This window comes from Schistocerca gregaria, chromosome 5 (genome assembly GCF_023897955.1).
Source record: "Schistocerca gregaria isolate iqSchGreg1 chromosome 5, iqSchGreg1.2, whole genome shotgun sequence".
NCBI classification, from domain to species: domain Eukaryota; kingdom Metazoa; phylum Arthropoda; class Insecta; order Orthoptera; family Acrididae; genus Schistocerca; species Schistocerca gregaria.
In genome coordinates, this window is record NC_064924.1 from 479577027 (window position 1) to 479593417 (window position 16391).

Below are 16391 nucleotides of genomic sequence, written 5' to 3' on the forward strand. Positions count from 1 at the left end.
GGGAAGAATTCTAGATTGCTTAAACTGCCTGTACGGTTTCTATACAGACTGTCATCTGACATTTTTACATTGTCTTGTTGTTCTCTTCTGTCCTAAAACTGGTTTGATGCTCTACAATTGTCTATCCTATGCAGGCCTCTTCCACTGAAAAACTACTGCAACCTACATTCACTTGAATCTGCTTGCTGTATGTATGGAGGGCAGTGTGGAGGGTAAAAATCATGGAGGGAGACCAAGAGATGAATACACTAAGCAGATTCAAAAGGATGCAGGTTGCAGTAGGTACTGGGTGATGAAGAAGCTTGCACAGGATAGAGTAACATGGAGAGCTGCATCAAACCAGTCTACAGCTTGCTGTAGTCAAATCTCTGTTCAGTGTGTGGCGAAGGTAGGTGGTGACTGGAACGAATTGGCATTTCCAGCTTCAGGCTGTTGTGAGCAGTGGGTGTAAAGAAAAGTTCCAGCTGGCCAGCTAGTTGGTTCTTGCCCGCAGCTGCAGGCAATAGCGCCAGCGTTGGCCCTCTGGATTGCTGAATAGCGAACTAGTCTCAGTATGCATTGGACTGTCTCTGTGATTGTGTGTGTTGCATGTATTCTCTGTGGAAAATTGAGCGATTCAATGACAATCACTGCCAGGTGTTGGCACTCAAAATATTGATAACATCTGAATTCATACCACTACATTCATCCCCGGGTACACTCCATGGCTGGGTGTGCATTCTGGCGTACAGGCTCATCCAAGACTGTGGCTCTGGTCACAGCGTAAGTATTCTCCAGCCTCTAAACACTTGTGCTGTATAACAGGACGGGCATGCTGTGTATGGACATCTGGAGGGTGAGTGGGCTGTACAGTCCCCATCTAACGCTGGTATGGATAGCGCGTGATAAGCGGTAAAAGTGAATTCAAGTCCGGGTTCAACACAAATTTTCATTGGCATCATTCCATTCTACAGCTGATAGTTGTCCTTATTCGCAATTGTTAATACATTTAATGTAAAAGGAAGATTGGTTAATTAAGTAAGATTTATGACGAGATCATTAGGTATGGAACATAATCTCAGATTGGGAAATGATGGAGAAGGAAATCTACAATGCTATTTGAAAGGAACTGTCCCGGCATTTGCCTTAAGTGATGTAGTAAAATCATGGGAAGCCAAAATCTGGATGGCCAGACAAGCATTTGAACTACTGTTCAGAATGGTCAGTACTATCACCTCGTAATTTATATAAGTTTACTCCCAAAACTAATTGTGTTACCAACTGCTGTTTCATTTAGCCTTACAGTCATGCATGAAACATAATTCATGAACTGACAGTGTAACCCATTAGCAGCAAGTATTACAAAATATATGACAGGTATCAGAGGATACTCCAGAAAAACCACTTACAACTGCAGGAGTATAATGAAAAGCATAATCGTTCGTCATTAGCATTGGTCAAACATAATCATACATAAGCATGTGAGCCCCTACAACAACAGCATAATAAGCCTTAACAGACTTAACAAAATACAGAAAATTTACCTATGCTGAAAAGTTTGACAAGTGTGAGTTGTCACTGCTTCTTGATGGCCTGTTATGAGAATCAGATTACTTTTTGCCACTGACCATGTCCTCATTTATCAGATCCAGTTCAGTACTATACACAGATAAAACAACTTTTCTTCACAACAGCCTTAAAGCTTGTGTTGAAAAGACAACCATACAAGCATCCTATTGGTTTAAAGAAAATGGATTCTTGCTGAATTAAAAAACTCAGCAGATGGTTTTTATTCTAAAAGACAAGTTTCCCTCCAATGACCCAAATTACGTTCGTTTTAGGGGTGTATTTAGATGATAAATTACCTTGGGGTCAACATGTAAAATTTATTGCTGGTAAGTTGTCTGGCGTAATTTACTTGTTTCGGTAATTTATGGATTGTGTACCTGAAACACGTGTCAGAAAATTCAATTTTTAACTGCATTATATCTTATGCTTTAATTTTCTTGGTAAACTCTGGTTGTGTCCACATCTTAATATTGTAAAAGAAAGCTATCATGGTAAATAGTGGCACATTTCAAACCTTTGTTCTTTAGGGGGGGGGGGGGGGGGGGGGACTGTGATAACTTACAACAATGAAGTAATTTTGCTAAATGGGGAAATAGCGACTTACTATATGCAGTTGTAGACTCTACCTCCCTCCTTTATCGAACCAAAAATATACTGGAGAAATAAAGTATGTTGTTGTTGTGGTCTTCAGTCCTGAGACTAGTTTAACGCAGCTCTCCATGCCACTCTATCCTGTGCAAGCTGAAGTACCTACTGCAACCTACATCCTTTTGAATCTGGTTAGTGTAGTCATCTCTTGGTCTCCCTCTATGATTTTTACCCTCCACACTGCCCTAAAATACTAAATTGGTGATTCCTTGATGCCTCAGAACATGTCTTACCAACCGATCCCTTCTTCTAGTCCAGTTGTGCCGCAAACTTCTCTCCTCCCCAATCCTATTCAATACTTCCTCATTAGTTATGTGATCTATCCATCTAATCTTCAGCATTCTTCTGTAGCACCACGTTTCGATAGCTTCTATTCTCTTCTTGCCCAAACAATTCATCGTCTATGTTTCACTTCCATACATGGCCACACTCCATACAAATACTTTCAGAAATGACTTCCTGACAATTATATCTATATTTGATGTTAACAAATTTCTCTTCTTCAGAAACGCTTTCCTTGCCGTTGCCAGTCTACATTTTATATCCTCTCTATACTTTGACCATCATCAGTTATTTTGCTCCCCAAATAGCAAAACTCCTTTACTACTTTAAGTGTCTCATTTCCTAATCTAATTCCCTCAGCATCACTCGACTTAATTCGACTACATTCCATTATCCTCGTTTTGCTTCTGTTGATGTTCATTTTATATCCTCCTTTCAAGACACTATCCATTCCGTTCAACTGCTCTTCCAAGTCCTTTGCTATCGCTGACAGAATTACAATGTCATCGGCAAACTTTAAAGTTTATATTACTTCTCCATGGATTTTAATACCTACTCCGATTTTTCTTTTGTTTCCTTCACTGCTTGCTCAATATAAAGATTGAATAACATCGGGGAGAGGCTACAACCCTGTCTCACTCCCTTCCCAACCACTGCTTCCCTTTCATGTCCCTCGACTCTTATAACTGCCATCTGGTTTCTGTACAAATTGTAAATAGCCTTTCTCTCCCTGTATTTTACCCCTGCCACCTTCAGAATTTGAAAGAGAGTATTCCAGTCAACATTGTCAAAAGCTTTCTCTAAGTCTACAAATGCTAGAAACGTAGGTTTGCCTTTCCTTAATCTAGTGTCTATGATAAGTCGTAGGGTCAGTATTGCCTCATGTGTTCCACTATTTCTATGGAATTCAAACTGATCTTCCCCAAGGTTGGCTTCTACTAATTTTTCCATTCGTCTGTAAAGAATTAGCGTTAGTATTTTGCAGCTGTGGCTTATTAAACTGACTGTTCGGTAATTTTCACATCTGTCAACACCTGCTTTCTTTGGGATTGAAATTATTACATTCTTCTTGAAGTCTTGAGCGTATTTTGCCTGTCTCATACATCTTGCTCACCAGATGGTAGAGTTTCGTCAGGACTGGCTCTCCCAAGGCCGTCAGTAGTTCCAATGGAATGTTGTCTAATCCCGGGGCCTTGTTTCGACTCAGATCTTTCAGCACTCCGTCAAACTCTTCACGCAGTATCGTAACTCCCATTTCATATTCATCTACATTCTCTTCCATTTCCATAGTATTGTCCTCAAGTACATTGCCCTTGCATACACCCTCTATATACTCCTTCCAACGTTCTGCTTTCCCTTCTTTGCTTGGAACTGGGTTTCTATCTAAGCTCTTGATATTCAAACAAGTGGTTCTCTTTTCTCCAAAGGTGTCTTTAATTTTCTTGTAGGCAGTATCTATCTTACCCCTGGTGAGATAAGCCTCTACATCCTTACATTTGTCCTCTAGCATTGCCTGCTTAGCCATTTTGCACTTCCTGTCGATCTCATTTTTGAGACGTTTGTATTCCTTTTTGCCTGCTTCATTTATTGCATTTTTATATTTTCTCCTATCGTCAACTAAATTTCAATATTTCTTCTGTTACCCAAGGAGTTCTACCAGCCCTTGTCTTTTTACCTACTTGATCCTCTGCTGCCTTCACTATTTCATCTCTCAAAGCAACCCATTCTTCTTCTACCGTATTTCTTTCCCCCATTCTTGTCAATCGTTCCCTAATGCTCTCCCTGAAGCTCTCTACAACCTCTGGTTCTTTCAGTTTATCCAGGTCCCATCTCCTTAAATTTCCACCTTTCTGCAGTTTTAATCTACAGTTCATAACCAATAGATTGTGGTCAGAGTGGACATCTGCCCCTGGAAATGTCTTACAATTTAAAACCTGGTTCCTAAATCTCTGTCTTACCATTATATAATCTATCTGAAACCTGTCAGTATCTCCAGGCTTCTTCCATATATAGAGCCTTCTTGTATGGTTCTTGAACCAAGTGTTAGCTATGATTAAGTTGTGCTCTGTGCAAAATTTTACCAGGCGGCTTACTATTTCATTTTTTAGCCCTAATCCATATTCACCTACTACGTTTCCTTCTCTCCCTTTTCCTACTACCGAATACCAGTCACCCATCACTATTAAATTTTCGTCTCCCTTCACTATCTGAATAATTTCTTTGTTTTCATCATACATTTCTTCAATTTCTTCGTCATCTGCAGAGCTAGTTTGAATATAAACTTACACTACTGTAATAGGCATGGGCTTCATGTCTATCTTGGCCACAGTAATGCGTTCACTGTGCTGTTTGTAGTAGCTTACCCACACTCCTATTTTCCAATTCACTATTAAAGCTACTCCTGCATTGCCCCTATTTGATTTTGTATTTATGATCCTGTGTTCGCCTGACCAAAAGTCTTGTTCCTCCTGCCACCGAACTTCACTAATTCCCACTATATCTAACTTTAACCTATCCATTTCCCTTTTTAAATTTTCTAACCTACCTGCCCGAATAAGGGATCTGACATTTCACGCTCCGATCCATAGAACGCCAGTTTTCTTTCTCCTGATAACGATGTCCTCTTGAGTAGTGCCCATCCGGAGATCCGAATGTGGGACTATTTTACCTCCAGAATATTTTACCCAAGAAGACGCCATCATCATTTAACCATACAGTAAAGCTGCATGCCCTCGGGAAAAGTTATGGCTGTAGTTTCCCCTTGCTTTCAGCCATTCGCAGTACCAGCACAGCAAGGCCGTTTTGGTTAGTGTTACAAGGCCAGATCAGTCAATCATCCAGACTGTTGCCCCTGCAACTACTGAAAAGGCTGCTGCCCCTCTTCAGGAACCACGCATTTTTCCAGCCTCTCAACAGATACCCCTCCATTGTGGTTGCACCTACGTTACAGCTATCTATATCGCTGAGGCATGCAAGCCTCCCTACCTTCGGCAAGATATGGAGGCAAAAAAGGTCATATGGACATATGGCCAAAAATGTGTTCCAAAGGAAGTTGGAGATCAGGGATATTTGATAGTGTAGGTTGCAGTGACTGAAAGCACACATGAGAACACACCAGGCAAGTGGGATTTTCTGTCTGTACCAATGGTTTAGCTCCATCCTCAAGAATGCTTTGTGTTGGAGCATCATTATATCATAGCCACATTACCTTTCACACCGCCAAAGGCATGTCTTCCAACAAGGGAGAGAGGGTCAGCTGCAGGAATTGCAAACATGCCTCACCTGTGAGCCATTTTGGAAGGGTGACTGGTCCCACAATTCAGCTGCCAATAATCCCCGACCACACAATAAAGCTAAACAGGTGGTGACCATTAATTGTTAACATATTATGGAGATTCTTCACAGCCCACAGGTGCATGTTGTGAAGATTGGCTTGTCGTAAAGCAGACTTATTTGTAAATAGGATGTATGATAGAAACCCCAGCACCTTTATGGTCTATGGAATGAACCAGCAACGAATCTGCCACTGCAGGAACAAGTCCATAGGTAAAAAACCTGCATGCCTTGTAAGTGTTACAGACAGTGGTGGCTGTCAATGTTCCAAATAGTTGTCTGTCTGATGCCACACTGGGAAGCCATCTTCCGAGTGTTCATACTGAGTAAATGTCTATATCAGGATCAAGGTCAAATATCTTGTCTCCAGCTTCAAGCAGGTGTGCCAGCCTTGGAATGCCTTTTGAGCCATATTTTCTTATGACATTTTTTGCTCCTTATCCTCTCAGTGACTGTTTTGTGCAGTTTGTTCCTATTTAGCAAAATCACTCTGTACACTATGTTTTAATTTATACAAGAAAGAAGCTACCAGAAGCAAACCACAGAGAAAATGTACATTGTTACAACACAAGAAGCAATAGATGCATTGATACTCCATATCGACTGTCAAAATCCATTGACAGCTATGACCTCTTCAGACACAAATTATTTAATAAGTTTTCAAAAATTACAAAAGATCTACCTGATCATGTGTTCAAACAAACACTGCATGAATGGTTATTAGCCCTCCAATTCTAAGATGTATAGCATTGAAATGAAATGATTGTATGGCATTATTGACTGTAAGTCCCTATTTAGGGTTCTTTGAACACCTAGTACTAGTCTTTTTATTTTACATCAATTTGGTGACTTCCACAGTGATAACAATGAAACGGTGTTAAAGGCACTTTGACATTCCGAGTGGATAAAATCTTTGATCCAGCTGAGAATCGAACCTGGGCTGCCCTGCAGGGCAGTCAGCCGTACTGACCACTTAACTACAGAGGCAGACATACAAAGTTATTTATTAATTATAATATAACACTGTCAATAAATAACCCACTGTAACTTTGAATTGTCAACTGTACTATATTATGTATGTGTTGTTGTCTATTACTGTAGTGCCCCAATGACAATAAAATTATTCCATGAAGTTTCGGGATTGCAGCTGGTAATGTTGACTTCCTGACACGATATTTCTGCTGACAATCATTCAGCTATCTTCAGATGAGTGTTTTGCATTGGAGATTTCTAGTCCACATAGCCTCCTTTATACCACAAAATAGCGTGAAGGCGCTTGTGTAAAAGCAGCCACTACTACAGCAACCTATGTCTGTTATACGCCCTTTTCAAATCTTGCTCCACCTATGGCATGCAGGCACATATGTAATGTGATACTACATGTGCACTATCTGTCTGAATGCGCACTTGTGGAGTTAAAATTCAGATATAAAAGTTAATAAAATCAAATGTCAGTAGACGTTTCATTAGTCATAAAATGTTTGCTTTCTGAATAAATTAGAGAATTCACAAGGTCCTGTGGCTTCTCCAATAGAAAGCCACCATCGTGATTAATAATATTTTGACAAAACATGTTTCCACCAATTCATTAATAATCAAATCCCATGAGGATCTCATGAAGGCCAAGAGTAACCCATAAAACGTCCTGTGGAGATATAGTGCTCAGTTATGGCTGCTTTACTGAGTTGCAAAAGGTGAGTGTGGCGATCATGTTCAATGCATCTTTCACACACTGTGCACATTGTCTGACCAATGTAGGCTTTGCAACGCTAACAAGGTATTCTGTAGATTCCTGTCTTCTGCAATCTCAGATCATCCTTTATCAAACTAGGAAGAGCAGCAATCTTTGTAGGTGGGCAAAAGATTACTTTGACATGATATTTTCTTAAGAGTTTGCCTAATTGGGATGAAATATTGCCTGCGTATGTGAGGAACACCATGGAGTTAAACTTCCTTCTCCTCCTGATCTTGCGGGGTCAAGTTCCTTTGTCCTTAAAGTTGTGCTGAACTTATGTGGAGACATCTTCAACTTTTGTAGTCCTGTCTTGTGGAGAACATCAATTCTCTTTGAACAATGATTGCAGGTGCAGCTGCCTTCAAGCATGCATCTTTGCACCAATGTTTGATATAAAGGCAGTGACGTGAACTAGCAATTTCCAGTGCAATACACTCACCTGAAGATGATTGAATGGCTGTCAGCCAAAATATTGTGGCAGGAAGTTGACATTCCAGCTGCAATTCCGAAACTTCAAGGAATACTCTTTATCGTGGGACAATTTTAAGAATCATAATAAAATTATTATTCCTTTCATCACCATACTATATAATACAAAAGGCTTCTTACCCCCACCACCCACATTGCTTTTCCCATCATGCACAATTGCTCGTAGTCTGACCTCAGTGGCAAGACAGCGGTCGTGTGTGTGTGTGTGTGTGTGTGTGTGTGTGTGTGTGTGTGTGTGTGTGTGTGTGTGTGTGTGTGTGTGTTGTCTACTTTAGGAGGAGGCCAAAGGCTCAATTGTTCAGCAGTATTTTTGTTGTGTCTGTCTGCGATTCAGCAATCTTTATGTTGCACCTGTCTGCGACTGAACAACTCTTCTACATGGTGAGTAACAATCTATCATTTTCACAATACTGTCATAATACCTGCCTGTATTTTCCATTGTTTGACATAATAGGCTTGATCTCTTATACATAATTACAGACATATAGTCAGACATTTTGAAATTTATCATATCATATTAACACTACACACAACAAACAATCAAAGATGCTAGTATTATGTCACGCAAATTTAACTGTTACTCTCTGTCTGAAAGAAATAAAACAAAGCGTACAGATATCAATCAATTTTTTCATTAAACAGGGCATTTTTTTTCAAATACCACTTAATTTAATAATTGTTTTTGTTTCCCACTGTAACAAGTTAGGAACATTTATGTCTTAGTTACTTGAATGACAGGTATGTATGAAAGCTAATAGTATGTGAAATTCAGGAACTAACATTTTGTTTAAATATGACAACTTTCTAACAGTTAAATTGATAAACAATAAAGCAAATGTTAAAACTCAAAATGAATAAAAAAAGGTCTTAATAGTTGACAACAATATTCTGATGGATGATGAAACTGAATCTGTAAGCAAATCAAAAGCTAAGTAAAAGTACTACATACTGGCCAATATAATGTAAGGCTAAATATGTTTATGCACTGCAAACCCACTACTTGTTACTTATTTAGAAACTATCTTCATTACAAACGAATGTGGCACAATAGGGAGGCTTTCAGATATTGTGAAATTTCTGCTACACACGCCAGCACCAGAAAAAAATACAACCCATGTGTGGTCACTTGCTGAGGACAGATGTTGCAGTAAAAACATCGCATACATGTGACATGTTGAAAGGCACAGGTTATTATTAGGACTATTTAAGAAAAATATCTGATGTGTTACTTTATTAAAAAAAAAAGTGAAAGGAATAAGAATGTTGCATCTCTGGTACATCACATTAATACTTGTTCCACAGATCATGAACATGGCATTTCATAATGATGTGGAACACGCCAGTCTGACAAAATAAATCAGCAACAACACTGCTTCAATATAAAAATATCATGTACGATTTCATATGAAAAACATGAAAAGTACTACAGAGAAGTTTGATGTTAACACAATCTTCATCAAGTGGTACAATGTAGCAAGCTTGAACAAAAGCTCTGAGGCATCTGATCTAATCAGTCATGATTTACTGCTTATAAAACTAGAAATATGTCTTTAAGGCAAAGAAAAACTTTCAGATCATTAAAAAAAATAGCTATGGAATGCCTCAGGTTTCAACTTTAGGCTTATATACATATACAAGATTTTACAAACAATTAGATGGCAGCATATACAGGAAAGCTCAGAGAATGATCAACAGCAGAAGGTCTCAAAGACAGGGATTACACTGGTCATAAATAAGGAAAAATTGTATGAAGGGATGAATTCCAGAACATCAGAAGTAAAGTTAGAAGCAGTTTAAATGCTGTGTTTGGGAACTACACCATGGGCGTATGAGCACTTTAGACGGGAAAAGTGTACAGAAGTTTTGAATCAAAAGGAAGCAAATGTTTTCGTGGCTTAATTCCCCGTAGAAAGCCATACAGGGAGATATTTTAAGAATTTAAAATAATGACACTTCCTGCTTTCTGAAAACATGCTAGGAATTTTCAATGTTGAACAATTCGGTTCATTACAACAACAAAAAAAGAGATGATTTTCAGAGTCACCCAAAAAACCTTTACCAAAACAGTGTATATTATCAACTCAAAACTTGCCTCCTACAGTAAACAAAAGTAAATAATCTCATACATTAAATGCAGAACTAAAACTATTTTAGACAACACACGGTCTCTATTTCACTGTAGAATGCCAGTATGTGAATATGAGAAAATAAAATTATTTACATACATCGACATGAAATGATTGTATTTATATGTAAATAACTGAAGTATAAGTTTTATTTAATTAGTCCTGGATACAAATACGCAAGATCCACACAAAGTATATTGTTAATCATGAGACTCAACTGAGTTACTTATAAACGTTGTCTCTCTCTTTTTTTATATATATATAAAAATCGTTAGTAATTGCCACCTACAGCAGGTATAAGTATTTCAGCACACACAAAGTACAGTCTGTGCAAATATTAGGGCAGTATTATCAGTTTAATGTTTGAGCCTTACTACTTCAAGCATTACGTCTATGGGCTTCTATTCTTTAAACACAAAGCATTTTTTGGGTACACCGATAACGGTTTACCGCTGAAATATCAATGTGCTCATACATACGCCCTGACTCTGATCGTTGCCAGCATTGACACAATGATGCTCCTTGTTCATGAATGGGAAATAATGAATACATTCTGTATCAAAGCATAGACCGGGTTCTATATGGCACCTAAAAGGTTTAATCATTTTCTTTTGTTGGGCGGCGAACAGAAAGAGTTTACGTTTTGTATCATGCATGTGTCACAAATACTAATGAATCACTGACCTGATATAGAGATAGTAAATAAATCAACGTAAACCACCCTCTCGCCATTTCCGCAACTAACGCTTTTGGCACTGATATAAGGTATTCAGAACCATCTATTTTTGTCTACTTTTTCCCGCGCCCTAATCACCGCTACAGCTTCTACTGGTTGTTTATTTGTTGACCGTCTTGTATACAACCGTAGTGTATACATCTGAATCTGAACTTTAGCAACATGTCTCGCTACGTTTTCGTTCTTTAGCCATAATTACTGAAACATAATTGGCGGTGGTCCAACAGTAGACTATGAGTTCGGTTAAAGCTGGCGACAGCCCAGGAGACATTTAAATCTTACGTCTTCAGCATCTGAGTGAATTTCAGTAGAAGACGAGTACACAAAATTATTTACTACGAAATTCTTCGAATGAGCAGTCCCAATATTATTAAAGATACATATCTTTGTCACAAAACTACTGCGTAGAGTTTACATGCTGGGGACGAAAACACAATCAACATAACCGATAATCGGATAAGATATCGCAATTCTACGCCCCATCACAAACTCCATCGTTTGCGCAATAACGCTGTTTTTGAAACCCCGTTTGACGAGAATTCCATTCGTGGCACCAACATAAAAATATTAACCGCATTTTCTGAAAATCAAATTTATGACGTCCTGTAAAAATCAGTCTCATCCTCACATTTAAAAAGAATTTATAAACTATATTTCTGATATAACTGAGGGACAAACTTCATAATTACGCCTAGATCTGGACGAATATAACTGATTGCAAGCAATATTTCGATATGGTTGTTGGTAGCTCTAGCTGTAGCTGCGCATCAAGGCTAAAAAAAGACAACATTCGGCAGCCATTACGGTTTGAAGGAGAAGTTGTCAAAAGTTACCTGTTTACAAACAAGAAGTTGTTGGTTTAACGATGGTGCTGTGACTGAAAAACTGTGTTGTGTGGTGCTTTCCGACTAATAAATTACTGATGTTAATTTGAATGTGTTAGGAAACAAAATTTTGTTTTAAATTCAAAGGACTTTGAGTGTTGACAAGGACAATAGGACGCTACAAGAACAAGTCAAATTTGGACGTTTGTAGTGTTCTTCAGAAGCAGCACACGAGATGCTGTGATTCTGAAGTGCACTGAATAGTGAAGCACTTCTACTGGTATTAATTCTGTGGACTTCGGGGAAACCGACCTTTGATTTGCATTCTGTGTACTTCACTGTTGAAAAGGACAGAACAGATTATCAAGAGGGAAGTGCTGGAACGCAAACAGTTTCGCTCTATTGTAATGTGCCCATTGGAAGCATCGTACGGAAAATCGAAAATAGTGAATCTGATGATTGCTTCCCATGTACCATTTCATTCAAGACGAAAAGGATACTTCAGAAATTCAAGTAGAATGTTTATAAACTCTTATTTGCTCCGAAGTCAACCTAGCCAAGGGCATTGTTGCTGAAGTGCATTCAGATACTGAGTTTTTTTTTTAATTTTTGAGTACAAACTTGCTTGTAGTAACAAAATCAGAATACATATTTGGATGTATTTAGCGTGTTGATTTTGATCAACATCAGGAGGAAATTCAGTTTCACTGTACACTGCTCAACAATACTAACGAGGATGAAGCTTTTAGAAAGCACACGTTTCGAGGCAATCAATAGTGCACTCTGCATTGAAACTGGAGATAGTAAAATTCTTGGAAGGTAAAGGAAAACAGTTTCCTCAATGGTTTATGTTCATTAATATTTCATATGAATTTTAATTCACTTTTGTTTTTTGATGAATCCATGTTGACATGTTTTTGAAATTATCTGTGAGTTTTCTTCTGTATATTTATTGACTTGTGTTTTTTCATTGCAAACCAGGATAGAAACGTGCCCCCTCCCCCCCCCCCCCCCCCCCACACACACACATTCATTTTAAGACCATAGAACGAATTGTAGCACATCTGGTTTATTATATGTCAATATAATTGTTTTGTGTTCCTGCTTGATCCTGTTTTGATCTTCTGACTAAACATATTGTTCAAAATACTTTATTTTTCCCTACTTAAAAATTATTGTGTCCTTACAGAGAAAGAGTAGTCGTTTTCCACCATAACTTTTATAAAACACACAAATATTATGCCGTATATTTCCCAAATACTGCTCTTGTGTTTGTTCTAGTTTCTGTGATTATTATCAACAAGTTGTCTCCTAGATGATGGAATAGACACGCTGTTTGTAGTTGCATTGGTTGTGATGCAAGATAGCAGGCTTCTCTAACAATGAGTAGGTGACTCATTATTCCTGATTATTTATTTAAAAATAGGGACAATGGCCTAACAATAATTCCTAATAATGCAGAGACTGGGATAACTGCTATTCAGACAACACTTGAATGCCAACCTAATTCACATAAAGCTTTCTTCAGCCACAGATTGGTGTGCGCTGCAGTGCTTTACTGGGCGCAGTCCTATTGGAGGTGGTACACCCATACCTTACCCCAGCATTTAACCAATTACAGGGGAATCTGCAAATTCAATTTGGACTCCGAACCATGGTGCAGCTTCATTTTCGTCACATTAAGGAATCTTTGCCAGAGTTAAAGGGAGCTAAGAATGGCGGTTAAAATCCTAGGAGTGAATTGAGATCGAATTCCAAATCTTAGGATTTGAAGTCCGACAATGAGTTGCATATGTTTCATTACATTTTGAATAGTGCTTCAGCTTTTAAGTTATATATCAATTAATGGGAAAGGAGGAGGTGTCCTTGTTTATCCTTGGTATATAGGCTTGTTCGTAATCTGCCTCCCAAATTAGTTTAGAATCTAGTGATAACACATGTGGTGTTATGGGTACTGGAGATGAAGAAGTGTGTCTTAGGGAAGTCTCTTTTCATTATGATTCCTGCTCCTCCTCCAAGCAATTTATAGACAGACCTGCTGACAAAAAACTGATTTGTGATCCATTCAAGGTGTCAACATAGAATTTAAGGGGTCAAGACTCTTATTCAGGACTTGGATTGAAATTCCTATATCCTGCTGTCTGGGACAGTGTAGCAGAGCTTTTGCATATCTTTGACTTGAGTCCTTCTCCTGTCCTTGCCCATCTGAGCTGTTGACTCACATTTTGAAGTATAATGGTTCAAACATTTGCCTGGCTATCCTGTTTCAGCTTTTCCATGATTGCTCGAAATCACTTAAGGTAAGTGCCAAGTTGGTTCCTTCAAAGGGGTATTACTGATTTCCTTCTCTATCCTTTCACAATCTGAGCTTGTCAATGTTAAAGACGAGTCTGCTGCTCCACCCTCCTATGTGTAACATAATGGGATGATTTTTGTATCTTTCTTCTTCAATATACAGAGTAGAGGAGTCAATTTTCCTTTGTAATATTTCACATTAGAGTCCAAGAAAAAGAACTAAGTGCCATAGTGGCTAAGGAAGGCTGCTGGCAACACAGAGTTCAACACTGCATATTACCTGCCACCCACCACCCTTGCATCTTCCTAGTAGATGTACAACATGTCTAGGCCCTACACAATGTGCACCACAATACTCATTGGAGGTTTGTGTATTATGCAATACAAGCCTAACACGTAAACAATTATTTGGCATCTATATTCGTTGGCTACTCTAACACCCATGCAAAATGTCACATTCCACGGTATCATACACCTTGGGCTACACTATAGATTAGTGTATCACCACAACTAAGGTTTCATGGGGAGCTACAACCACACTAGAGCTGAACATTATACCATTCCATTATGATTTGTAATGTGTGTTGGATCAGAAGGCCTTCCAAGAGTAGGAGGAAGATTAACTAGAAGTGAGGGACAGGAAACTAGTGGATAAAAACTAGTGTTCCCTGTGACATTCTCCTCCAAGAATTGCATAGAAGTACAAACTTTTATCTGGCTCTGCATAGTTCATTTGTCAGTAATCCTGTTTTTTTGCTCAGGCATTTTGATTGGTTGGTTCACCAGTTAACTTAGTAGATACCTAAATTTAGGAGGTGCGAGTTCATACTCCTACCTGCCTGCTCAGGCATTTTGATTGAGGTGTTTCATGAGTTCCCTAAAAAAAATTTCAAAATTCCAGAACAGTTATCTCTGTGATGCTGTCTGTGTTCCTCCTTGATCCTTTCTGTTGAGCTAGTGCTCTGTATCTTAATGACATTTATTTTGTTGGGCCATGAATTCAGTTGCTTGTAGTGACAGAAGTATTTCAGCTTGCCACAGTTTAACAGTTCCATCTTGTATTCTGCCAAGAGACCAACTGTTTATCTGATTAGAGTTATGACTATTATTTTAACTGGAATCAGTGTGTTATACACTTTAAAATTTGGTGTTGTCTGAACTTTGGGCTAAATTCTGTATTCGAGATTTTAATATGTTGAAGAGTGGCTAGCTCATCCAATTTTAGTTTCATATTGAGCAAGTTGGCGTAGTGGTTAACGTAATTGACATTAATCCAGTGAGAACCACATTCAAACCCTTGTCCAGCTACATTGATAGTTTGCTTGAGTCATGTAAGGTCAGTTGTGCAATGGCTTCTTAAGCAAAGCAATAGCCAGTTCCTTCCTTCATCCTTGTCAAGTCTGGCCACAATATTTACAGGACACCAAACTCTTTATCTTCCATTTCTTTTTTGTGTAGTGACCACTGAGTAATATATGTGTATGCTGAATGGGGGTCTATTTTATATACTTCTCATACTAAACTTACTTTCTTTCTCAGTGTGCCATAGAAACAGTCATTACACTCATCAGTAAACATTTGACAATGTTTCGAAGGACCACAAAACTTTCAAGTGTGCCTTTCCCAACCCCCATGTTCCATATCTTTTACTGTAGCTAATTTCCTCATTTGAGTTGACACATACATGGAATACAGGATCATACCTTGTACAAAAGAACAATATATACATAATAAAGCCCTGCAGTGTTTGTACCAATATTGTGATTTGTGAATGTTTACAACAATGTTTTCTCTTTTTTTTCTGTCGTTCTGTTAGGATTTTGCCTGTCAGTAAGTACGTACACTGACGGATACCTGACACAGCTAACTTGGGCCAGGAGTTAGCAGTTCTGGTCCATTCACATTTTTGCGCCACAGACTGACAATTACTGTTGAACATTTAAACCTTTTGCATAACTACTGCTTTAAACTATAGTTTGCCGTTTTTATTCCACTGTGTTGAAATAAACTCTTGGACTCCATTCCTATAGCTAGATATGTTAACCACGTGACCACGATGCCTTTGTTTGGTCGTCTACATATTGCAGTTTTTGAATTATGTTAACTTGCTCTTTATACCTCTGCTGGTAGTTTAGTACACCATCCCTCCGTCAGTCAGTTCCCTGGTGTGTTAAATAAATAAATAATAACTTATATTAATAGTAATCCATTTCACACACCTTTTGTAACCTTGACACCAATGGTTTGTTCGTGTTTGTTCATGGGTTCAGTAATGTGGTCTATTCAGATTATTCTAATACTTGTTGGAAGTGTTGTCCTGTGAAGTTATTGCTAGAGATTATCAACACAAGCAACAACTGAAACAATGACTCTGT

At 38.4% G+C, this 16391-nt stretch overlaps 2 protein-coding genes across 3 annotated transcripts in view; one reads left to right on the forward strand and one right to left on the reverse strand.

Moving 5' to 3' along the window:
• Positions 1-11379, reverse strand: part of LOC126272279 (uncharacterized) — a 424623-nt gene extending 413244 nt beyond the window's left edge. For both annotated transcript variants that reach the window (XM_049975032.1, XM_049975031.1), the window contains exon 1: positions 10846-11379. The gene's annotated coding sequence lies outside the window, so the exon portion shown is untranslated. The remainder of the gene's footprint in view (positions 1-10845) is intronic.
• Positions 11380-11677: 298 nt separating this feature from the next.
• LOC126272281 (repressor of RNA polymerase III transcription MAF1 homolog) overlaps positions 11678-16391 on the forward strand; it is a 57788-nt gene continuing 53074 nt past the window's right edge. Inside the window, exon 1 of the mRNA XM_049975039.1 lies at positions 11678-12540. Within this exon, the coding sequence (XP_049830996.1) occupies positions 12458-12540 (83 nt within the window). The 5' untranslated portion in view covers positions 11678-12457. The remainder of the gene's footprint in view (positions 12541-16391) is intronic.